The 27781-nt window shown below is 35.2% G+C and overlaps 1 protein-coding gene across 1 annotated transcript in view; it reads left to right on the top strand.

Annotated features, from left to right (window-relative positions):
* LOC113227005 (headcase protein-like) overlaps positions 1-10784 on the top strand; it is an 86890-nt gene extending 76106 nt beyond the window's left edge. The window contains exons 3-5 of the mRNA XM_026459858.1: positions 6225-6413; positions 8461-8649; positions 9266-10784. Coding sequence (XP_026315643.1) covers positions 6225-6413; positions 8461-8649; positions 9266-9436 — 549 coding nt within the window. The 3' untranslated portion in view covers positions 9437-10784. The remainder of the gene's footprint in view (positions 1-6224; positions 6414-8460; positions 8650-9265) is intronic.
* The last annotated feature ends 16997 nt before the right edge of the window (positions 10785-27781 follow it).

Raw genomic sequence — 27781 nt, 5'->3', positions numbered from 1 at the left:
AGAAAATAAAACTAATTACCTAAAATTCTTAATTCGCTTGATGGAGGATCAAGGAATGTCAACAATATCAAGCTTGGCACTTAAGATTTCAAATTGAACTCTATATGGCTTGCGATAAGACTATCTGAAGTTTAAAATTAAACCTAAGCAAGCTTTACATGGTCTTATATGTATGTACTTAACCTTCCCAATTTCTGTCGCCAAGCAGTTATGTGACTATTACTGCCTTCCGGTTTTGAAGGGTAAGGGTGCTGATGACATTACTGCTACATGGGACTTGTCAACTTAGATCTTTACGATTTAAAGCTCTGAGTGGCACTGCAACTGTTATGGACAGGCGTCTTGCTTACCACCAGACGCACAACTTTTTCGTGCCGTCGCTGTTACTTGTCATTATAAAAAAAACACTTTTGTTCGCATATCGCCACCAGAGCTACGGAACAAGATTCGTGAAATATTTTACGTCAGTACTAATAATCAGGAGATAATTAAAAAAAAATTGAAATAAAAGCGTATACATACTTAAAACTAACTTTCAAATAGCGTCGTATAAAACAACAGCTACCAGAGACAGATCGTAAATTTTGTCCAATAAAGACATTGCAATCAATTCCAAAGCCATAAAGTATCGTTTATCATGAAAACAAGTGTCGTACTGCTTATTGTCCGGGGAACAGATAATAAAAACGTTGTGGCATCATCAAATTCTCATCAAACCTCACCACAGCCACGAGATCTCAATTTTAGGAGCCTATAGGATGACTGAGAAAAATCGCTATTATTGCATGTATTTTATTTTAAATGCTTAAGACAGTAGTGGTAGCATACCCCGGACACTCCGTACAACTAGATACTTATTTACCTACTACTATTACGTACGGCAAGGCGCTGTCTGCACACAAGTAAATGTGTGCGTGATGTGGTAGGGTTATTCATCGCTTCCTTGAACTATTTCGGGGATCAAACCCGGAACCTCAGAGATGATCACACCATGAAAACCGGTGTGCAAGACACTCCACCACGGAGAACGTCAAAACCTTATTTTCATATATTATTATGCTCAACAATAAAATTATAAGGCTTGGAAAATAATGAGTATGTATTAAATTTAATTGCAACATCTCAAGAATCGCAGGTATTATGCAATTTTTTGTCTTTTCAATACGTTAAAACTTACGCCTGTATACGTCAACATGCTTACAATTCTTTATGTAGGAAGGATCGAAATAACTTCACCATCATAATTCGCCGATTAGTATATTATGATGTAGAAACACATCCGAAACAAAGCCGACATATCACAAATTACTGAAGATTGAATATATTATATTCGATACAAGGTCTAAGAATAACACCGACAGTTTTTAACCACACATAATGTACTATCGACAGAACCATCTCATTACGTTCAATGAACACTTCACCCAAGTTTTTAACGTAGCCATTTGAATTTGAATTTCGCATTATACCTGCTGTGACGAGGTGCCCTTTCATCGTCACCTCATATTCTCTCAGACTCAGTGGCAATAAAATAATAACGACTCAACTTCGCCATATACGACAGCTTTATCAGGTATTTTACCTGAAATTTTAGATAAGTTGACGTCATATAATTAAAGCTGTAAAATTTATACTAAGCTAAGGTTTATACAACTTTTTCACTAGTATTCCTATCACATCTATAGTTACTTGACATATCTATCTGCCTTTAGAAGTGCATAAATGCAAATTAATAATTACTTATAATTGTTTAGTTTATCGAGTTCTTCGGTTTTCGGGATTGTTACACATAGAAAATGAAACTATTTTTTCGGATCTCTATCGCGTATATTTATTTTTTCAAACAAATCAAGATTTCGGTAACTTTACAGGTCCCATGGTCACGGCTGACTCTAAAAATGTTCATTTCCTATTATTTAGTTTGTACAGCTTAAATGTTATACAATCAGGTCTATACCTGAACTTTAATACAGGATTGATTCTTGCTATTTAATCTTATTACATACAATTACATAACGAATATCTGCCGACTCACAAGCAGGGTAGCGTTAAAATGCCGACGTGTCAAATAACACTTTCAATATGGAAATATCTTCGCAAAAACGCGGTATGCGCACCTCACGAGAATTTCAGCGCAATATGGAATGTTTGATACTAATTCACGCAAGCGAATACTATGCGCGGTGCTAAAGAAATTTTTGAGACACCTTTGCATATGAAATTTTTGACGAGGTATTATAAGGTGGAGGAAATAAAGGAAGTGACGATATGGAAGCAATTTCAATTCGTGATTTCGGAAAGTATTTCAGGATGTAATAGGCGTTTTCACAGACGTAACGTCAATATAGTAATCACGTCATATTGATACCTATAGAAGGCAGAAAAGGCATGCAACAGCAGTTACTATCAAAAACACCGACGGTTATGACAAGAACAAAAGCGCTGCCTTTGTTCGTACAATCTGTCCGTATGTCAGATATTCGAAACAAACTTTGCCAAATTTAGCAAATCTTACTGAATCCAGAAGGTATGCGGAATATTCGCACTACCCTGATTTCTCTTTGAGCTCTCTTTGCGAGAATTAACAAATTACTCGCTTCACGAATTCCCCGAGCTCGTATCGGCAAAGGAATAAATATGGTAGGGATTCGCATAGAACTCCTTTGACTGACGCTTAGTAACAAGTTGTGATATAAAGTAGTAATTTTGTAGAAAGTAATCTGTGGGACCGAGATTATCTTTGTTTCATTATTTCTCTTTTTCATCTCGACGACGTTTGTTAAAAACTAACTTCATCATTTTATTAGTTTCGTCATCTGATATTTTGTTTTGTTTATTTTGTGGTAAAATAAAATATATCTTATTTTTGCGAATGGTTGTAGAGGTATATCATATTTTCTTGAGACTTAATTACCTGCAAGAGTTTCATTACCTCTCGCCGAGTCAAATTTATTTTATCCTCAAAACACTTGAACAGGTACAGAAACATTTCAATTGCATTACCGCACAATACATTTTGATACAAAGAGCGAAATATTAACGTGAGCTCTCAGACAATGGCAAACATGAGGCAGAACGCAGCCATCAGGATAAATGTATCGAGCACTGCAGATATTGTGGGGATGGAAACTTATTTAATGGGAGGTAGGCTCGCCTTGCTTGTTATTAATTCCGAAGCGGATCTTTCAATTGTGAAAAGAAGAGACAAACAGACACCACATGTCTGAGTAACAAGCTTCAATACATTTAATTGACACTGTATAAAGTAATAAAAGGATTTTAACGGTAATGTGGTGTGATGTTGTACCACTTTATACAAAATTGCACTTTATTATTTTTATTACATTTTTCCATTCATAAAAATGACAAAAGTGTCTCCATTCTGTTCGCATTGAGCGCATTCTTGAATGCAGTCGGACGTCCTCTTGGGATTTTGTCAAGTACACGGCAAATACCATCCACTTATTGTTTGTGATGGCTCTGCTGAAAAGTTGCTACTCATGCTGGCGCAGTCTCTAATAGTCTGGCTTTTGCAACCAATAAATTGTCAGTCGATTTTACTCTTCTTGGACAACCCCATCTTAAAAATTCAATAACGTATTTAACCGATATCAGATCCGTGGTATTGGATATCTTGTTGCGGCTAATTGGATTGCAGCGAGGTTTCTCATTTTTGCTTCGTCTTCGGCTCTCGCCTCTATTTTCCTTTGTACTTAATTTTTATCTGTAGCTGACTTGACGACGAAGGAGTATAATGGGAAAAGTTTCATTTGGCTAATTAAAAATAAGCCACCGCTGGGAACAATCCAGATTTATTGCCGTTATACAACCTTTAGGTCTGTCTTCAAATTTAGCTCGTTTGAGAACATTTCTGTACATAGATTCTAACAACAATGGAGAACGTTGACAATGTAACGTGAACAACTTCTCTATTTATTAAGCGAAAACACAAACAAAAGATCCAGCATGCCTGCTTTTGACTGTTGACGAGGACTACGTTTTAGAGAAGATAAACACAATGTACACAATAATATTGAATTTAGCTTGAATTTCAATTGTCACGGTAAAGATAGCGTAGTAGCAGGTTGCTTTTGTGTTTTTCTGAATTCTGGTTTGGATGCAATAAAATCACTACATTATTTAAGGAAGCACCCCATGTAGCTGTTTAATTAATAATTAAACCTTCAATTTGCAAACTTACTTTAATGTGTGTTCCTACGACGAGCAGCGTGCCAAATACGGTCGGCTCGAGCGCACTTAATTCCTCTTGTCTCCTCGTCGAATCGAACTTCCTTGCTTTTGTTTTGTATATCGAAACAAATGAACAGAACTGCGATTAAATGTGCACGAAAATCAACACCAACTTTACGCATCATTCCTGCATTGTTTGTTTTTGTGTTTAACTCCTTTGATTAAACTTTACAAGTCTCGTTCAGGGGCTCGGTGGTTGAAACGTTTCAACACCATTCACAGTGGATTTTGCTGGCTGCCAAGTTTGTTCGTACTATGTAAATTCAGCCCAACGTAATTAAAGGAAGCTACGATCGTCTACTTGAGCTAAATAGCTCAGTCCGCTCGCGTTAACAGACTCTACTGCAGACTAAATGGCTTTTCTGCTCTATTCATACATCTGCGGTTACGTATTTGACGATGTAATGGCGTTGGTGCTTACCTAAACTCGTCAGAAAGTTTTATGTGCTGGTTTACGGCCCCGTGGACTCGTAGACAACAGTTAAAGGCGACGATTGCGAGACAAAGCGTGATCGGATTGAGTAAATAAATAGTCTGCGTCGGAGTGCTCATCAATCTTACAGTACAAAAGTAAATTGTGCAAGTTTGCAGCGCTTCGGGTTCGTTGCCCGCGACCTGCAACCTTACTAAACTGTCGTGAACGCGACACTTAACAATTTAATTGTCGCTCATTAGTCCTAAGGCGACGACTAGCGCTGTTTTAATTAACTCAGCAATTCATAGACATTTCATTAGCTCCGTCCCCGAGCTCGGAGTCATGTTTTTCACAGCGTTTAGCAAAACGTTTCAGTGTTATCAATCATAAAACACCTCGGCAATGTAGAGTTAGCAGCTGTTGGTCGGAATAAATCAATCACACCAGTTTCAAGCCAGACGGTTCACGACTGTTATTTATCATTCTCCAAAATGACAACAGGATTTTGATAACTGCAATGACTGTTATGTACAACGTGATTACTCACTCGACTCCATATGTTATGCGGTGCGAACTAAATAACAAATTCACATTGATGCTGGGAATAGTCTACGTGTCTCGTTGGGAGTTAGGAAGCAAGATATCGCAGTGTTTGCCTGCCGGATGGCCCGGCCCTCCCCCGCCTCATCTCTTGGCAAACTGCACCGAACTATACTGCAAATCATACAGTTTGTTTGCGGCAGGTCAACGTCCTCAGTTGTACGTTTTATATGTTCCTGGTGTCACGTCATTCTAATAATAGAATAATAGGAATGTAGCTTCAATATTATGCACATTGGAATGCATGATTCCTTATGAATTTATGCGTAGTATGTACGTACCTTATTAGAAGTTAATAAGCTGTATATTAGCACAGCAGTAATTAAATTCAATTCTTTGGTTTAACAATAGACAGTCGTTTCCAATCAAACATAACAAAAGAGCGCGTAGAAATTGCAAATCTCGTACGCTTTGACAGTTCGGAATATGCTTAATTAAACAGTGTGGTTGCGTACTTCGGTACAGTGATTCGTTAAACTTTCATTATAATTCGCTCGCACAAATTGCTCGTACGTGAACGAATTGTGCTCACAATCGATCTCGCTCGTGGGTCTTTGTTTGACTTCGACTCCGAATTCAGCATAATTGCCTTTCAGCCTTTCATTATTCAACTTTATGCAGTCATTTACTTGCGTTATTACGAAGGGAGAGTTGCTGCGGTAAGTGTCGTGGGTGGATGCATTAATCGTAAAATGTAAATGTTGGGATATGAAATATTGAAATTGCGGGCGTTGTTTTACAATAACGTGCTCTGGTCGACCTTTGTTTTCTCTTAGTGAAAATTGTTGTTATGGCTAATGTAAACCGTATTTTCGAACATGAAATCTCAGTTTATTATACATAAAGTGTGTTCTTATTTGACCTTTGTTAACTCTACTATTGGTTTTTGGCTCATAAATACTTACTTTCTTTTTTATTCCTATTCGTTATCATTAATTAAGAAATATCCTTGTTTCAGATTGAAGATGAAGGCAACCACGGCAACGACGACACGCGGCTCTTCATTCTCTCAACACTAGCTGGTCAGCACAAGCCGAAGGTCTCTTGTGCGCTCTGCAAAGAAACCCTTCACGTATTCGACCGTTATCCTCTCGTGGATGGGACCTTCTTCCTTAGTCCACGACAACACACCAGCAGTGCTGTTGAGGTAACCCGCATTTCTGTTTTTTTTTTATAATATTGTTTCCTTTTATATTTAGCCTATCAATACAAAATTCAGCTCTATGATGACTTCAGTGGCCTAACGGTTTACTTTGTGGGCGCTGGATGCGGAGACGGGACGGGTTCGATTCCCAGGTTCTGGTGTGAGTGTTCTGGGAAATGCCCTAGAAATCCGTTGTTCTGGTGCTCATAGTGCAAGGAATTCCCTAGTTTGAGACCAGACAATTGGTGTGGTTGTCTGGCACATATTATTATTATTATCTATTTTAAACTCTTTCCTTTCCCAAGGCATTATTATTATTATTATTGTCATTATTATTAAAAGAAGTAAGTGCTTCATTTGTACTTACATGAGCATAAGTACAATGAAGTGCAGAAGTGCACGCTTGACACTTTGGACCATTCTTAACGTAAACGGTATACAGTTGAATTCCAATTTTAAAATTGCTATGTTGAGTGTGTGCGTTATTAAAAAAATATATATTATTATATAATAAGTAAGGAAAAATGAAACACTCGGTGACATATTGTGAACTGTTATGTATTTTTTTTTTCTTAACTTAGTGTTGTCCCTTACGCCTCTTACGCACTTACCCCTTACATGCCATAACAACCAAATTTAAATTTTAACATATTTTATAATATAAACCTTACATATTTTAAAAGTTACTCTGTTCAAAATAAAGATCTTTAGGTATTTGTAACAATTTCGAGACGCTTATTGTTTATTTTAAGATTCCTCTTTACACTGAAGTAGTTTTTTACATATATACTACTACTAATACTATATTTAATTATTTTTAAATGTTTCTTTAACTATGCTTGACACTACATGGTTTTAAAAAAAGTGACTTAACTATACTGTTGAATATAACTAGAAAGTAAAGTATACATTATTAAAACTCTTATTGTACTGCGTATCGCAATTCAGCATTCAAGTAATCCTGTCCGCAGCGCCATGTAAGGAAAAATTAAACACTCGGTGACATCTTGTGAACTGTCATGTATTTTTTTTTCTTAACCTAGTGTTGTCCCTCACGCCCTTACACTAATACTTGTGCACTACAAGTATTATTTATATCATTTAGGCGATATGACAGTAAACGCTCCAAAAAAACATCGGTGACATACTCTTAAATATTTTATTATTTCCTTATCGTTAACTTTCCATTGCCTTCTTTCTTCATACTCGTATTTATGGGTTAGGTACGTCGTAAAATTTTACGTTTGATCATGCTTTGCGCAATTAGGGTTCTTTGTGTGCTTAAGAATAATGTTTATTTCAACCAAAGTTGTAAACTGTTGTTTACGTTTATTTTGCTTAATATCATACCAAGGATCTCCCATTAATCATCCTTTTTCTAGGATAATATCTCTTGTAGCGTTTAAAAGCCACCAAAAATTAAAATTTCACATTTTAATTAAATTGCTTCCTTATCGAATTTGACTTGTAATGAAATTATTATTTAACTTACCAAGTCAATCATTTGGATGGAAGAAAACTTTGTTAATTGTCATTTTGAAACATCAAGTTACAAAGCAAATGTCTGCCTACAAACTCAAATACAGTCTCATTTATTTAAGTCAGAAAACGTCTCGTGCGATGGGAACCGTGTTTATTTAGCGAATTATCTCGGATACTGTGTTTGGGTTAGAATTAGTATTGAAGCTAATACTTTGAGTCTTTGAACTTTCCTCTTCTGTATTATAGCTTGTTGTCGTCAAATGGTTCGTTTCTTTAGTACATATAACGGTGTTAGTAGTTCCATTGTGTTACTTCGTCTCCATGGTTCGTCTTAAGTTACTGAAATAACACTTGCTGCTTTGTTGCAAAAAAGTTTATTCTATTGACCAATAGACCAATGCTTTCGGGTGACAACTCCCTTGAGTTGTAATATGTTGCTATATTGTAAAAATCTTTAACTCTATTTACCGTCAATAACTAGCTTTGCATATAATTGTTTATTATCTATCACACGTTACTGATACCTTACATACCTATTGTAATGCATATTATTCTTTATTGTCCTCAGGTGAAAGTAGAGGGCCGCACTCAGTACATGACGTGCGTGTGCATGGGCTGTCTAGAGCGATATGATCCGGAGCGTACAATACGCTGCCGATTCTGCGGTCAGAAGTGGGACGGATCGTCACTCGTGCTCGGCACCATGTACTCTTATGACATCTTCATGGCCACGCCTTGCTGTGCTGAAAGAGTGAAGGTAGGATTATATTATTAAAACCAAATTCTCAGTCCGTGTAGAACTCTTCTAGCACAGGTGCAGGAGACTCGTGTTGTAAGGCTACTCGTATATAAGTAAGGCATTTGTATTATTAAGCATACTTCCTTAGTCAAGAAAATAGAAAATGGAATAGCTACTTGTTATCGTGGTTTCATACAGTTAATGAAGCCTTGTCTTAATATTATTTATCCATAAAACTTTACGTTTGAACGTTAACACTTAATATTGTTATCAGCGTTTACTGGACAAGCCCTGCATGTAGATTAGATTAAAAATTATCGCTTTCCTTATCGGTTAAGAAATGCATCGTGAGAAAACTTGCATGGTCGTAGTTTTACAAAACTTTACAGAGAAATGTCCGTAACACTGGGCCAAGGTGTAACATTATAATAATCTTTCTTTTCCTTATAGTATAGATGATCCCAACTGTAGGCCGTGTATAGGTTGAAGAGCAGTTTTATAAAGTCTGATTTAGTTTTTAGAAACCTTATTATTTTTGTATAATCAGATTTTCTTAGTTGTCTCAGGACAACTAAGAAAATCTAAATAAGAAATGATCAGTCATTCTCACATCATTATTTTGTTTGTTCTACAGTGCAACAACTGTTTCAAGCCCCTTCTGCACCCGCAGCAACGGCTCAACTACTCGGACTACTCGCATCCGGTCACGTGCCCGCACTGCCGCGTGCTCGACACGCACTTTGTAAAGCCTCTTTCTTACTGCTTTACGAAACGGGCCTTCCCGCTCTTCCAGCAGTGGCCATAACAGTCGGCGGTGCCGGGGCCCTCCCCCGGCACCCCCCCTTCTGACTGGAGTCTGGCGCCGTCTCCCTCTCGCCGCGCCTCGCCCCCTGCGCCACTGGCAGCGCCCGCACTGCGCCCTGTCGTCAACACGAGTATGGCACGCGTGCCCGAATCACCCACAGAAGAAACCACTCCGAAGATACTCTCGCCAACCATCGCTAGCATCACAGAATCCCTCTCCTTGCTAGGGCTGAGCCCAGAGACGCTAGCCATGAGTTTGGGCGAGTCGCTGGCCGACCGATACCTCGCCGCACTGCGACTCAAGCAGCCAGAAAGGCTCCCGCTTGGCGGCTGCGGTGTCGGTATGCCGCGTCGGACACTGTACACCGAACCCTCGCACCTGCAGCTCTTCTCCAATGATTTCATTGACTATCTGAACCAAATCGCATAATCACCCGGCGTCTATCAGACTCACAGTGCTCTATGAACTCTCGAAGTGTGTCTCCGCTGAGACGCTAGTAATAATTTCTGTTAAATTAAGTTGGTATTATTGAAAATAATTTTATGTGTGGGTTTAGATCGTACTATTGATTTTATTTTAATTTTATTCTGCACTTTGTTGATTAGATGTTGATTTTTATCGGAAATAATAATAAGCGATAGCGTGACGCCAGAAATTGCATTTTGTTTTTTTCGGTTGAATCTGAAATTGGGAATTTCTCCTTTTAAAGGAGCTCAAAGGTGAGTTTTAAATTATTGATTACCTACCTTCTATTTCAGTGATACTGTTCCCCTATCTGATAGGGGTGAGTGGTGTGTTGTTTAGTTCAATTTAGTTTATTAGTTATGTTTTATTTTAGCAAAATTTTAAACCTAACTTAAGTGTTATACAATATTTTCGTAGGTTTATTATTATTTTTATTTCCTCCCACCAAATGGCACTTTATTCGTGTAGAGATCCCATAGAGATGCCATGATAAGTTATCGTTAACATCATTCATTTTACTTACTTTCACATAACTTAAAGAATAATAATTGGTAGAGGATTTTTAGTGTAAGTTATTGCTGTGTCACCAATAATATGATTAGCTTGTCTGTATTTTACGATTACTGTAGATTTACTTCTTATCGCCTTTTGTTAATTTACTTTTGTTCGTATGATTATTAAATATTTCCGCGATTGGACGAGTGGATATGAAAGTAATAATTGAAAACTGTATTTTGGATTGTGCCATATCAAAAGGGGAATCTTAGTGCATTTTTGAAACTAAAGTTATTATTTTAAAATTAATCATCTTATCGCGGATAATAGTTTTTATTTATAACGGAAAACGTGTTTGTTTGTTTGTTTTTTGTTTTATTCTGTTGATGTCACCAAATTGGCTTTCTATAGTATAGGTTAAGGTATTTTCTTATATTTAACATGGATGTCTTTTTTATTTATAAGTGACTAGCTCTACGGCATTATAAGCGGTATAAGTGATGTGCACATTTTACTCAGTAACTGTTTAAAGTTAAAAATTTAGATAAGGTTTTTTATACATTTGATATTTATTACTCGCAAAAGTGATTACAAGTGATAAATAACTTAGTTATTAGTGAGTGTTAGTTATTTAAAATTCGTGGTGCGGATTTTGACGCGGTCGTAAGGAAAAAAAAAATAGATTTGAATATTCAATTGTAGTCAGCACACAATGCATTGGCTGTGCGCTAAGTCAGCGACCGGTAAACGGGGAGAGGTAAATACAGTCGACGTTTAAATTATGTGAGCGTTTGGTTTTTAATAAATATGTGAATAGTTGATAAAAATCATTTCTATTTCAACAAATTCAAGGTGTATTTCCAATGAAGTTGCAATTTCATTGAGAATTACATCATAAATTGATGGGGACAAGGTCTCATAAAATATTGAACACTTAACAATTGGATAATTATGACCCGAACTGTACTGTGGAGAAATTACACTCTCCTCGCCCGCACTCACTTAGTGTGGCCAATTAATTAATTGCGTGTTGACTATAATAAACGTGATACTGGCGAATAGTTCGCTAAATGTTAGGCAATAATTTCTAATCAAGACTTGACTTTTATATAGCGAATTTTGCATTGTCCTTCTAAAATTTGAAACTGCCATTAAATATTAAAAAAAGTGAAGGTTTCTTTTTGAATTATCAACTTATTTTCTTTTATATTTCTGGAATGGAGTCTCTTTTAAAAGTACTCCTTTCAAGTTTGACAAGAAATTTAAATGAAAAAGAAATGATTCTTGAAGAAACCTCTTTGTAGTTTTCAAATGCAAATAATTATCTAACGTAGGTAGTTATGAACAATGTGGCATAAGAAAACAGCACAAATAAATGTTAACATTTACTACTCCTAGCACGAAGAGTGAACAAAATCAAAGTGAAGAGAAAAATGTACTCTTAAGTTTAAGAGAACATTTACCAAAACTTTTCGGTAACATATAGCATAGGACCAATTCCCTGTAAGTTCCTTAACTGAGCACGGTTCTCCTATAAAGAAATTGACTGTAATTTTCAAGATTCAGAACTGAAATTGACACTACTTTAGCAACACAATACGTCATTTACGTCATCATGTTTTATCAATTGAGACGCACAATAAGTGGCCTTATTCCTAATAAGCAACTTCGACAAACCTATATGTTACTCAACAGAATAATGTAAAGTTGATACAAAGTTATAACAAACAATGTGAATAATATTCCATCATCTGTTTTCTCATGCCACAGACATCATGTCATCATCCGCCTTACGTTCACCATCACGCGATCATCCGCATCACTGCACATCATCATCATTGACACGGTTTGAGTGGGTGGTGGACTGGTTAACTATTCCTAAGTTCGAATTTTAAAGACATGAAGCTGACGCTTTCTATTTCTACATCTATCCACTTTTTATATATATTGCAAATGGATGTTGGGCTTACTTACTTATACACCACATTTAATGGTTATTACACATGGAAATAAAATGCAAATTCACGAATTTTAAACAGAAAACTACCGCGACACTTAGACATATCAACTAAAGTAACGGATATCTTACGTATTTAAATCGAATTTTATCTAATTGTACATAATGCGACAGTGTAGACAACAAGTCTTAATTAATTACTTTTAACTTATATAATAGCAAGCTTAAAAACGACTTAGTTATTATTATTATGGTAACACAGAACCCATAAAGCCACTCACGAATTTTTACAGACTTCTCTACTCGCGTTCTAAGTTCAACATCCTTCCGCAACAATTTCTGTCAAACAAGGAATGAAGCTTCATACTTGACAATGCCTTTCGATTTGTTCGAGTATTACTTATTTGACAGTAGTTGTTTCGGACGAGTGTCGGACGCAGAACGGAACTAGACTCAAACAGGGGTTGAGGGCCTTGCGGTGGCTCGACGAAAACATCCAACAATAATCTCAGTAAAGAGTACTAAAAAAACCTACCTCAAAATTACGTGAAATTACATCTACTTGCCAAGTTTTATTGAAATATCCCCTAGTTCGAGATAATAAAAGTCGGTTCTCACTACTCAAAGTATATTGAGAGAGAAAAACGCCTTGAATTGGAGAATAGCAAAACCAACCATTAAAATAATTGCTCCTTAAGTAAAATTTAGTCGCTATTTATAAAAATGAATGTTCATGCGTAACAGCCACCCTCAGAGGTGGATGATTTTCTTTAAAAAGAAATAGGACTACTATGGAGGTACCCTCTTTCCTCAGAATCATGAAAATCGGTTCACAAGTACCGGAGTTATCGCGTAACATTCATATAAAAAAAAAACAGTCCTTTAAAGCCGGTTAAAAAATTCGACTTAAATTTGCGAGTTATCCGTTCTAGTTAATAATTACGAAGTTCTCTTTACGAAGTAATTGCTGAAGTCTTATAAAAGGTTTTTTGTATCGATGACCGTTCAGTTCAAGTAAATAAAGCAATCAACCAAGTGTTAAATGTATTTTCTAGGATTATAGTTGCCAGTCGCCATGAGTGGTTGTAACATCTCTTAAATATTTTTAACCTAGGTAACCTCAGCTTAAATCTATTCTTAGGGCCAAGAAATATTATATATAAAACAAAACAATTATCAGTAACACGGTGTAGTATTGTAAATATGCCCTTTACATGCTTAAAGAAAGAAGTGTTTATTGAGATATATTCCATATTCTATCATAGTATAATAAGAGTAAGTAGGACAACTCCCGCCTGTTCGGCGCACCATGCCTACACTTCGCTCAGAGCGTAGGGTTGTTACGTTATCATTTTAGTTGTACCTACAGGTTGTAAACATAATTTGAAAAAAATTTAGGTGTCCATCACAGTTTCTTGTGCTATAATGAAATAACCTTTGTTAAATTCAGTAGGTAATAACGTATTAATGTTTTTTATACCAGCAGGATTGGTATCTTGATTGTGGAGTATGATTATGAAATAGAAATTAAATGCTGAACAATTCTTGAGTCACACTTGTTCAAATTACTACAATAACAACAATGAGAACGTCTACTATTTGATGGCATTTTTTGAATACCGAGCGACAGATTCTATAATGAATGGCGCGTGAGACGACACGCTATGCAACGTGAATGCGTGTGTGCGTCCCTACCCGGCGTGCGTGCACACATACAAGTCGCGCTGCTACGTTTGTATGGAGTTACCATACTTCTCTTATTATACTATGTTTCTAGTGTAGCCGTGAATCGATAGTACATAATTTCAACAATATCAAAGATCCCTAATTATTTTAAACATACCCAACTGGGATGACATTTCATATGTTAATCAATTTTAATTTTATCGAAGTTTGCTCGTTCTAATATAGAATTATATTTAAAAAGTTTATATATACATTTAATTATAAATGTATGTATCCAATAATGTATTGAGAAATGAAATTAACGAGCTGTTGTTGGTATATTTAGAAAAATATTAAAAATAAAAAAGAACCAGATCATCTGATGGTGACCATGTACAAATAAATAAGTGAAATGTCATTGCAGTTGGTGTATTTAGTGAAAACGTCACAAATTTATAAAGTCATTGTTTAATAGTCAAATACAGAGTCATCTACGTAGATGTATTATCATAGAACATTTAAAGTGACAGATATATTAGGGGTAACTTTGCTAGTAAATGTGCATAAATTGATACGTAGAAAATTGTCATTTTATCGGAATCGGTACAGAGTACTAAACAAACGGGCTTCAAAGGTTCGTTGAATTACATCTACTTTTTGGGCAAGTTTTATTAAAATCGGTTACCGGAAAGTGCGCGAAACCGGATTCGTCACTTAGTTTGCCAGTCTTAAAGGCGAAATATTATCTTCAAATGTAAATGGTTCATCAGTGGTGATCCACTGATGAACCCTCTTTCCAACAAAAAAGTATCATCAAAATCGATTCACAAATGCCGAAATGGAATTATCGCGTAACTAAAAAATATACAGTTGAATTGAGAAACTGCATCTTTTTCTGAAGTCAGTTAAAATTTGGGTTAGAAGTCGAAAACTTTTTCACCAATTCCAGTTTATTTGTTTTTTAATTTGTGTAATGTCAGAATATGCACATTTACTGGAATTTATCCTGTATTTATGTTAATATATCGAGTCATTATGTTCATTCCGGTACAAATTCATAAATTCAATATATATTAAATCCAAACGAATAATTTATCGAGGTCCTCCGATCAAATGGTAAGGAAGCCTATATATGCATTATTTTATAGACAAACATCTTAATACCTCTTTAGATACTAAAATAGTAAATTATTACAATATCACTGCGGCTCCTAAATTTATATTTCCTAAATATATCCATAAAGAAATCTAATATATATTAATCGTGTTTTTCGTATGTTTTTCAAGTTTTCTCAAGTACCTATTTGTCCTTGGTTTTGGCAATCAAGTCAAGTCAAGCAATAATATCGAATTGTATAATATTTAATTTTTACGTTCGTTTCGAAACTATTAATAGGTGCAAAGTCGTTACAAAATAATATATTTCTTTAAGTTATACATTGTGATGTTGATCTATTTCGAGAAAAAAAAACAGTTAAATTTCTTTAATACGAACAAGTTTCAAATTTTCTTACAAACTTTTAGTTGTACTAAAGAATAAAGAACATTTTGAAATACGTAATTCTCCTTTAAAAATCGTTACCTTACAAAATTCCCTCTTTATCTTAGAATACTGCTTGAAAATAGATATTTGAAAATGTACATCATTAGTTATCGAACGCTTAAAACGGTTGTAAAGGCTCTAGATGCCGCCATAAAGTTTCTTAACGTCTTATTCTTCCACGTAATCAATCGATTAATTTGTTTTTAAGCCGTGTATCATTTGGCAGTATTCGTTTAGAATAAATGACACGCAACGTCTTTTGCAAGGCAATTCTTCTATGCCACTCATGCTCATTAGGATATTTGTCAGAATTCAGAATCTTGTCACATTTAATTTATATGTATATATATATATAATTTGCATGTATGTTTTCCGCGTCATGATGCACAATAATTATTAAATACTGTTGAATGAATACTCGGCTTTATATGATACAGATGTATTTTAGTCACTCGGTTACTTGTTCAGTTTTAATATATGTAATAAACACAAACGTTGCCAATTTTCTTAGTTTATTTGCACATATTTGTTGAATTGTGTAACTAATAACAATTTATTTAGACACCAACGTTCACTTCATGTTGAATTTTAGTATGGTGTAATTTAGTGAATTGCTTAAAAGTACAAAGAAACAATTTGTTACTTTTGCAAATTTTATGAAATAATTAAAATACATATTAAAGGTAACACTGATCTAGATAATCTTTAAGAAATAGTTGCTGTAATTCTTAATATAAAACCCGAGATTTTTTCTCAGACAGAAGCGAGTAACCGCCTATATTGATTTAAATATAAATTTTGTTTTCGTTGGTTAAAATTTAGGAGCAAAAATTGTTACTTATTATAAAAGCTATATCTCGTATTGATTTTTGGTTTTAACAATTACTATATCGAATACTATTAGATTTACGTACAATGTAGAAGCACATTAAGTAGGTCGTCATCTTCGGCATAATATTCGTTGATTCATAAGTATCGTGTCTCGCTTGAGTATAGGTTAATCGACTTATTTCCAATGTAGTTCTCATTTAGGATTTAATGTTTTCTTTAGAATCTGTGTGAATGGAATGAGTGTTTGCGGTCACACCTAACATTAAGTTTATCATCGTCGCGATCTTTTTCATCTATAAATGCTAATCACCTCGTGCCAAGCGAGTTATTTGTGTACATTCTGGTCATAGGCGTAGTGCACGTGCGCTGCGTATAGGTTCATATTCGTGGAATTAAATGTTCCCGTGATATTCTAGTGTATAATGCATTCAGTGATATGTCTGTCATCATCACTGCTGGCTTTTTAAATTTGTTTAAGAACAGGAAAATTTCAAAAAAACGATCTCACCAGTTGACAATGAATTAATACACTGTGCACCTATTTGACACATTGAGTAAGCCTGACCGCATATTCAGGATTGCTTATAAGAAATATCCTGTGAGATACCTCGGAAAGCGGTCCGTCCATACTGCCCTCCGTATCATAAAAAAACGTAATCGACATTCTTAGCGAAATCTAGTTATTAACTTATCGCACCCCTCATGGAAGAATGGCATAAGCGAAGTTACGTCAAAAATGTTTATCGCTCCATTAGATACCGCAAAATATATATTCAACATTAAAAATTCTATCGACTAATGTTGTTGATAGAGGTACAACAATTGGAGAGGATGTGGGTTATATTTTTCTGTATCCAATGGAGCAAGAAAACATTTTTGACGTAACTTCACTAATGCCATTCTTCCATGAGGGGTGCAATATCTAGAATCAGCGAATCGAGATCTACAACCCCTATAACCGGTTTTTTATATCTCATTTATTTTCAGTTTTATTGTTAAGAAAACAGCGTAATTGTAATTTTTTAAAGAAAAAAAGTAGGTGCCATTAGGTATCTCGAAAATTACCAAAACACAAATGCGCTAGTTATGACACGGAGGGCAATGTATGCACATTTAGTGCTTGACGCCACAACCTCCTGTATACTGGCACCGGGAGCAAAGTGTATGGATATCTGACAGAATATTTTTATAAGAAATTCTTAATAAACGTGTGTAGGCTTATAAAAGCATTATTGAGAGCCATGTTATGTTGTTAAGCATTCAGGATCCATGATACCCAGCGTCCACAATTGAAGCTCAAAATTTTCCAAACACATTTGGCTGATTCTAGTATACGGCTGTAATCGGTTAGTGAAAGATGCAAATCAAGTGTTAATTATATTTTGATACTCGATGTTTTCTACACTAAAGTAGTGATTTCGTATTAATCTTTTGTATTAACTCGTGTAGATAGGTGTCTAACGTCACATCCACGTGCATTTAGTAGTATAACAGGACCAATTGCGCACGCTTCGATATTTTCACGATAACTCTACTAAAACATTTTTAAAGTAAGAAACGTGTCAAGTCGTTGAAACCTTTTTTGTGTGCTTTTAAACCTTAAACTACCAAATGCAGCGGAAGTTCGAAAGTGATATTACAGTCACTAAATGCAGTTTGTATGCAAAACAGGCCGTCTATTCCCAAATTATTCACTGATTACTGAAAATTGCATAAAAGGAAAACAACCTATGGAATCGGTCTCAAAATTGTACTAAAACTTTTCTAAGCATAACGTGATATTCTTACGAATTGGTTTTAAAGATAATAATTAAGTAATTGCGTGGCAATTAGATTAAACATTTACGTAATGCGCGGGGTGCATCAGGGTATGAGTGTCATAATTTGTATTAACTTAAAAAACTTTTGTACTTTCATAAACGGTAACAAGTAATTTAGCTGTAACATTTTTTCTATTGAATATGTGTAATGCGTAAATTAAACGATTAATATACGTTTTTTTACTGGAAAATATAGATGTAGTATTTTTGTAAGACATCACGAGACTTGGGCTCGTTACGTGTATCAGAGCGATAATAGGTATTGTATAAGACCTCTGTTCGTCGAACTCGAGAAGCAATCTTGAATCATAGTGACTTTTTATATCTATTGAGTCTCTAACAAGGTTACCTTTTGATAGTAGACGTTCAAAGACGGTTATTGTATGTCTAGGCTAAGAAGTCTTTTTTAATTATCTGTGCATTTCCCAATTCGGATGCTTTGCGAAAGTAACCCTTATGGTGTGAAAAAGAAATAAAAATTAAAACACAGCTTTAAAATTTCTTAACACTTATGTCCCGGTCATAAGATAAAAATTGCTTTACCGAAGAAGTCACCTAATTGGAGCACGATGAACGAACATTTGGAATAAGTAATATAATACTTTTAAAAGCATCAGGATTAGAAATAATTGTCTTGTGATTATCTTGTATGTTGTATGGATGCGTATTTCAATATATGTATGTATTTTTAAAATTTATCTTATTTCTTTACTTATAGCAGATTCTAACGTCTGCTGATAACTACTAAATAATTATCTGAGTGTGGTCGTGTATTATGTAAGTTTATCATGATCTCTTTTTGTTTGCTTACAATTTTTCTGAAATGTGGTCTGAAATGAGTAGTCGGATAAGATGCGAAGCAGCTCAGAAGGTAAACGCCAATTGAAATAATTTTAAGGTAACATTAAGTGCTTAAAAGTAATTTAAGGACGATTTTGAAATATTCGCTATAAATACCAATGAAAATTGATATTATTTTTTTAAATTTCGATTACGTCTTAACGTATATTTTTGTATTTCGGCGTCGATGCGTAAGGAATTGGCACAAAATTTAAAAGTATAGAATACGGTAAGAATATTGGGGTTATTGTGAAAGTGAAGTTCCATTTTGTAATGATTTAAATTGTAAAGCTATTAACTAGTAACGATAGTGAGCGTTGTATTGTCTATTTTATAAAGCTGGTAAAGCATGAATAGATTGTAAGATTGTTTCAGAAAATTGTAATAAAACCAAGGAGATAAAAAAAACGTTATATTTTATACGGATCCTGATATTTCGCCCCCTCGACGCGGGCTTTGTGTTACTTGTACGAATCTAGTTGTAAGTTTACTCTTTAAAAGAGTTTTCGCAGGTAGTAGTTTTAGTAGGCTTAGTGTTTTTTATACCGGCTTGATGTTGTGACATTTATTATTAATATGATATCGATTACGCTACCGAACAAGCGGCCAACACTGATCCATAGCAGAATGTGTAGTGGCGAGAGTTTGACGGGGTTTTGTTTAGTTCCGAACACGAGCAAGCAGCATTCGGGCAATTGTGATCACTACCAAAGTGTTGCTGGTCGCGAGCATATCATTTTAATACGACGCTATACACTTCGGTACAAAATCTTAGCGAAGGTTTAATTCTATTTCGATTTAATATATTGTTAGACAATTCTGTTGTCAGTTTTGTAGTGGACGGTTTACATATTAACGATCTCCAATGTAATTAACGTAAGAGCCGTATCTAGTCGATTGTATCGGCTTACGAATGAATCTAGTTCGTCTGTAATTCAAGGTGTCAGCCCCCAGTTGCTCCATTACAATTCTGGCGATGAACCTGAATTATTTCAGTTATTTAGCAGAATTATATTATTGTCTAGTATTTCCCATTATGTTACGTTTTATATTGCTTATATTATATATTATGGATACAATGTTTAGTATTAATATTCATTTTGATGAGGACCTAGTCGATTCTCTATAATATCACATCTCCCAAAGTACAAATTCCTTGTTGTTTAGTCCAATTTTGTTTGACTGTTATTGAGTGGAAATTATTTTAGAGTGTTCGCGTGAAGGCTGATGGATCGATTGATGCGCTTGGATCGATCGGCCATAGGCTGGCGGACTATCCTCGCCTGCTTGCCTGGTAGTCAGCAAGCAATCACCTCATTTAATGCGCAAGTGTCGTAGTTCAAATAAATCCTTTTTCCCATAAGCTCTGCGCGTGAGGCGCATTATTACAATTTATGTTTAGCAGCTTTTAAATTAAGATTTTAGATTAATTTTTAACACTTTACCTATTTTAGTTAATGCACAATTAATAACCCAAATACTTTGTAATTTCCATAGTTTCTACTTTCTACTAACGTCAGTTAAGCTATTTGGTTACCTTTATAATATTTTTAAACTTTTTTGTACTACACATTGAATCAGTGTAACATTTTTTAAAACATTTTTTTACATGTAATCGCCTACTACACATTATCCATTGAAAAAGCTGTTTTTAGCAATAATTATATTGAATGACACTATACCTACGATAAAATACAATGAAACCTTTATAAAAATACAATAAAAACTTATAAAAATATTTATTGGTTTTAATTTATTTTCCACGCTCCTACATTTTAGGACATAATTTGATTATAATGCCTCCAAAAAGTTTATATTTTCAAATTAGGGCGCTCTATGACCGGGAGCATTCGCCTGTAGTGTAACAATTCATATTCGAGACTTTACATCATAAGTGAAGAGAACAAGCGTAACCTATAATGATACAATTTGTAATACCGATGCTCCACCAATATCCAATCCTGATTTTAAAACAAGTTGTGTATGACACCAATATCGCTTGTTTTGTTTTTTATGTACAAAATAAATAATAGAATTAATATTGCTGCTCTCAGCACCACGAGCACTTCATCTGACATTCCAAAAACAACCGAACTGATTCGACTACAGGCGATTGCTCGTCTGTTAGTGAGGCAGTATTGTATGTACGTATTTTATGTGGTCTATGGTACGTATTGATCCAAAATCGAAACTTGGCTTGTTAAGTGTGCCTTGTTATTCCAGCGTGACCATGGTCGAGTTTTGGAAATTTGACTAGCCAGAAAAAAAGTCGCTATTTAGTCGTTTCTAGTCGCAAAAAACTAGATGTAGTCGGTCCGCGGTTCAAAGTTATAAGGGTGTTTTACTGTCCACGATGTAATAAGCTTATTTCAACGGCACCATTTCTCATTCTTGAGAACCACAACACCTAGCTTAGATCTGGTTACACTAAAAAAAGTCGTGATTTAGTCGGTTCTAGTCGTAAAAAACTAGTTTAGTCGTTACGCCGTTTTGAAGTTAATAAGGAGTGTTAATTGTAGATATTCAAAAGATTTCATTCTTCACTAACCTTTTTCAAAACTTCCTCATTTGATATCTTCTCGGTCCATTTTTTTTTCATTGGCCTCCACCAACACTTTTCAAATGACTCCAATCTCCCTATATTATGAATCAAAAAATTTTACAACTGAGTGAATGGACTGTGTGATCTGTAAAATAGTACATAGGTTGCTTAACTATTGTGAAAAATGTGTTATAACTTTTATTTAATCATTTATATTCATGGGATAACAAATAATTGTTGTACATTTGTTGTGACGTTGAGTGACATAAGTGCACGTACAATCAACAACATTATCCACATATTATTGTACAGAAAAAAAAAACACCTTTAGTAACAAGGAAAACACAAACAAAAGGTAACTGCTAATTTCTAACAGAAATTTCATCCTGAAGACCTAAATACAGGAGACAATAATGGCAATAACGGGTTTACGTGCACAACAAAACAAAAGTTACGAATAAAAAAAACTATATCAAAAACATAAAATTAAACTGTATAAATACTTTAACAAATACATATTTCGTACTATAACAGTGGATAAATAGAGCTACTTAATTCTCATTTTAAAGATTGCTAAGGATTTGCTATCATGAACAGTAATGGGAAGTGCATTCCAAAGTCTGACCGCATGAACAGTGAAGTGGTGAGAATAAAAACCGGAATTGAAGAATGGAAACGATAACTGGGACCTAACGAGAGAGCGACAGGGTTTATCCTGGGACCAGAGACAACTGAAACGCTTTTTCAGATACTCGAGAGACATAGGGTTGTGCAGAATATTGTAGAGAACGGAGACAGTATGCAGATTCCTGCGAGACGAATAGGAAGCCACTTTGAGTTGACTACAAAACTGCGACATTCGGACATATTTGCGAACGTCAAAGGTGAACCTTATACGCAGATTTTGCAACCGTTCAAGTTTATTTAGCAGCTCTTCAGTAGCATCTAAATAGCAGGAATGAGCATAGTCTAAGAAGGGTAAAAGAACAGATTGGGCTAATCAGATTTTGGGTTTTAAAGGCAAAAAGTTTTAGAGCCTCTTAAGCGAGTGCAAGGAGAAATGAACTTATCGACTAACTTCATTAATACATAGGACACACTATAAGTTTCCGGAACTGGCCACTTATATAAACAATATTTAACAAGTAATTACAATATTTTAATTCCTCAGAGCGAACACACTGCAAGCGGCCTCTAAGATAGGAATCGAACCAAGCTATAATCGAAGGAGAGACATTGAAGGAACGAAGAGAAGCAAGTAATACATCATAGTCAACAGTGTTGAAGGCTCTGCTGAAGTCCAGAAGTATAAGCAAAGTGAGAAGACGACTGTCCATTGCGAGGCGAATATCATCTGTTACCTTCCACAGTGCAGTCACAGTGCTATAGCCAAAACGAAAACCTGACTGAAACGGGGAAAGCAACTTATTGGAAGAAAGAAAGTACATTAACTGCTTGTTGACAATGTGTTCGAGAACTTTGGATAGAATAGGAAGAATGGAGATGGGACGAAATTCGGAAAGCCAATTAGACGTTTTGGGTAAAGGCATGACATGGGCGAGTTTCCATTGAGAGGGGAAAGAACTAGATTCTAAAGAGAATTTTATAATAATCGACCATCTAATTTTAACCTCGATCTTTTCTAGATGCAATCTAATCCAAATGATATGTGATTCTACTTAACAAAAAATAATCGTGCCCCTGATTATCTTTAAAACTGCGGACTGAATGAAATTATTTTTATGACAGTCGACTAATTCACGACTTGTATGTTAAATTTTAAATACTTGATTAGGGCAACCCTGAAATAAAGTATAAGTTGCATTCCCATTGTTTTCTGTACGCTTTCTGGTTTTATACAAAATTGATACATAGGTACATTTATAGAGACAATCACAAGCGGTAAATAAAGTCTGACAAATTACTAGATCCGGTAAATGATGGTGAAACCCTGGTCTTTTTTTCTCATATATTCTGTGGGCTTTGCCATCTAGTATAGATAATGCTGCTTTAAGTTTTAGTCGATTTTCCTAACAAATCCACTTTCTAAGTGTATACAGAATGATAGATAAACACTGCGCGGGTGCTATCCTATGTAGAGCCCGGCTGCAACAACAGCTGGCGCCCTCAACTAGGCACACGATCAAAATGTAGTTACTTACAGTTATATTTTACCCTGTGATCGGAAATTCGGGTGCAAATGGTGAAAGTGTATATGATGTTGGGAACAATAGTCTACCTCGCTTGCGTCGTGAAGGACACAGGCCCGTTGGAGGCGTCGCGAGTGGCGCTTGGCGCCCTCTAAGTCTCTACGACCGTGTGCGCTGCACACCCTGCACCAATTGTAAAGTCGGCACTGGATAAATTCCAACGTAAATTCCAATTGGAATCCAAAAATGGAACTATTGCATGCGGTCAGTAAATAGCCATAAATGCAGAAAGATGCAAAGAGCGGTATTCGATTTTTGGACTACCTAAATACGCCCTGTGTTCTAGTCGTAGTTAACTTTTGTTTTACAATTTCAGTAGCGTTAAGTCAAACATGATTTATTTGAGTCCTTAATCTCTTTATGGGCAGCTTTGCACTGACTCGACAGCTTAAGTGCCTACTTATAATTTACTTAACTGCCCTTTGGGCTAGCCACTCGTTACAGTTTGTAACTTATCTTAAGTTCTTACTAAGTTAGCGCAGGTATTTCATGTTAGTTTATTATGGTAATAAGAGGTGATAACTGATATCGGTAGAAATAATGCTATAATTATATTCTTAGATAATGAAACATGATGCCAAACCGGAGAAAATGTATCTTATGTAAAAATCTTTGGTCGGAAGCAATGTATTTTGGTTCAACCGGTTTGATTTTATCTTGCAGTTCCGAAGCGTATGTGCGTCGTAGAAGACTAATTACGACTTCTGTTCGTCCAACGACTTGTTTCAAGAACACCAAACCAAAATGAAATTGATTTTTTGTAAGAAAGGATCCGATTTGGTATTATTACATTTGAGCCAAGTTTCATCACGGTTGACGAATTTCGTAAACAATGTTACGGAATTGTAAATAGGCTTACTCAATACGGAGTGGCAGAATTTCAGAACCCAAGAAGATTTCTAGGGCTTTAGTATCAATTAGAATTAACTCTTATCGTTATTATAATATATATTGTATTATATTAATTATTTAGGTAGGCAATCAAAGCAAATGTTTCTTTTTTATTTCGTAAATTACCGTCCCAGTTATACATATACATTAGGAATAAAAACAATTTGATAATAAATTGAGGTCGACTCTATTGTGTATTTATTTTGAACGTGTAGGAAAGTACATAGGTATATATTTTTACTACGGGACTTGAAACGTGTAACACATTATCAGGTCCACTCTATCTAAAAGACCCTTAAAAGGGTAAACAGGGCCGTATTAAGGCACGAATAAAAAAAATAAAAAAGGCGGTTTATAGATTTTTGAGACTCATAAAGTGCACGGTGATAAAATATTCGATGGTCAAGGGACTGTGTTTTATCCGCAAAAACATAAAATGGTTTTTATTGCACACACTGTGTGACGTGTTTGTATAGTTTTTTATGCTGTAAGTAGGTACTACATTTCTCGCTGTCTCCCTCTGTTTACGAAACTTGATTGGATTCGTGCCGTTTTTATTTGCTAAAAGTATTTGCTTTTTAGTGTTCTTCAATTTTGCACACTAAACGGATAACTTAAGTTCTTTTGGAATTTCGTCAAGAAGCCGAATTTCATGTTCTTTAGTGAAACAGTAATATTCCTAACGAGTGTAGCAATGTGATTGCAACTAAGTTTTCTTATGTTAACGTACATAATAATAGCAATTAGTGGTTTCTAAAAGTATAATAACAAATTATTTGAATGGTGAATAAATTTGATTTATGTAATAACGGAGGCGTCAATTACCATTTTGAGTGCGTCCTCCAATGCTACGGCCTATATGGATGTTACGTTTAGTAGCAGTAAAATTCCTTATGAAAGAGTTCTTCCTGGGAAGTACTGCTTAAAGTAGTTACGGGATCTACCTAATTTCTGCCGCCAAGCAGTAATATGATCATTACTGCGTTCCAATTTTCAAGTGGTTGGTTTAAAGAATGGCCAAGAGTGGCGAGCTCAGGAGGGGAAGGGCTCTTTGCAGAATTGGTAGCCTATCTTCATGTGTCATAGAGGTAGTACACGTTACGTTAGTTAGTTACGTTTTTTGTGTATTGTTAATGTTGACGTACTCTACAGTCATATACACAATATTGGTTCTGAACATAAAAATGTGGAGAAAATTGTTAAACAAACTTAATCTTTAACCTGTGAGCCGTAAAATTTAATTTGGTAGGCTCCCTGGTCGTCTCATTAGTGAATGACATTTTAAGAAAGTTTTTAAGCCAATTTGATCTTTAACGTGTGGTTCTTAATTAAATACAGAACACAAATTTCAACCAGCTTTAGTAAGGCCGTCTTGGCCAAGTGGTATAAGGATTGCTTTGCAAATTGAGGCAAGCATGGTTCGAGTCACATTAAAAATAAAATATTATTTAGCTATGACTATATAATATTGTATTTTTTTGTTATTTACGTCTGGATAGGTGTAAGGAATGTCTAAGTCTTGTTCATACAGAATAATAATTTCTAATTTTAATAATTCCGTTAAGTGTGGCATATTAAAACAAGAAAGAAAACTTTGAAAGTAACTAAAACCTTGAAAGTATATAAACTGAATAGACAAATAGGAACGAAACGGGAACAATGAGTAATCACAGAAGACACGGTCGTATGCAAACTGCAGAGCGATTTCGTTTGTTAATCTATCCATACCCACCCTACGCTTTATTAATAATATCTACCCACCCACCTTAGGCAATTTCTAGTGAACAAATATTGTGATTTGTCAACGTTTACATTAAAAAGTGAACTAATGCTGTTAAAAATATAAATTTAAAACAAAACAGTGCTCGTGGAATCGAACTACGGGTGTTGTAACTGGCAGTCGATACAACAAGCCGCTCGACCAATTTACTTGGAAGCTAAATGACGTTTAGTATTGGTTTTAAAGATATGTTCATCATTTTCAAGCAACACTCCACTGTATTGCTTATGCAATAAAGTTGAAATTACTTTTTTTTCTTTGTTCAATACGTCAGATGGCTCTCAGAACCAAAAAGTCGGTTTGTGCATGTCGGACTGTATTTACATAAAAAAATTAAAACTAAAGTCCCATCCACATTAACCATTGACGTACACCTATCATGATTAAGGGCTACGGATTGAAGCATATCCAATAAAAATTCGACTTAAATACGTGAGTTATCCGTTACTTTAGTTGATGTTTGAGTCTCACGATAGTTTTCTGTTTAGAGCAAAAATATTCTGAATCTGAATTAAGTATAAATTGTACATCTCGTAATGACTAGCATCCAGTGCGACGTAATGCAAAACGAGCAAACCTCCATTGGACTAGATCTCTTCGAATCTTGAGTCACTTTATGTCTAGAGAGCATGATGCGCAGGTGAAGATTGAAGCCGTCATTTTGGTGGAAGACATTACTACAGAGTATAGATTCCCTCCTTGAGTATGCGTATTTGTAGAGTGAGGTATAATATGTACTTACATATGTATAATATTATTATTTTGAGGTATACTAACTTTTTACATAAACTTACTAGAAGATATGTAAGCATAATGTACTTTCGTTATTATAATGTCGACCTCATATTTATAGACGCCAGGTCCTTTACCTGAGACGTCGATAACCGTTCAGTAGTTTTATGACTCATTACGCCTCACCGACGTGACGAACCAACTTGTGCCGGACCTTTGACCTACAGTGCAAATATCTGTAAATAGTAATATCAGGAGGTCTAGAGAGGTTTATATTTTGAAGTTGAAAAGTTGGTCTTTGTGTCTATAAATCGATTATCGAAAGAAAATTTTAAGTGAAAACTTTCATGATGTCGGACTGTCATCTTGTAAAAAACTCTCAGTACAAAATAAACACTTCATTTACATCATAATGTTTTAACGAAAAATATTAAAGAACACTCTGTTTATGGTCAGTAATCACGTACAGAAATATGTACCGTGTATAAGTGCCTTTACCATGGATTACAGTAACAATAGTCTTTAGCTACCAAGTAAAATAATTTACTTTGCAGGGCAAATTGCTGGTACAGTG

This window comes from Hyposmocoma kahamanoa, unplaced genomic scaffold (assembly GCF_003589595.1).
Source record: "Hyposmocoma kahamanoa isolate Upper Pololo Valley unplaced genomic scaffold, ASM358959v1 202, whole genome shotgun sequence".
In the NCBI taxonomy this organism is placed as follows: Eukaryota; Metazoa; Arthropoda; class Insecta; order Lepidoptera; family Cosmopterigidae; genus Hyposmocoma; species Hyposmocoma kahamanoa.
Note: the sequence above shows the minus strand (reverse complement) of the source record. Positions and strands in the feature narration are given on the sequence as shown.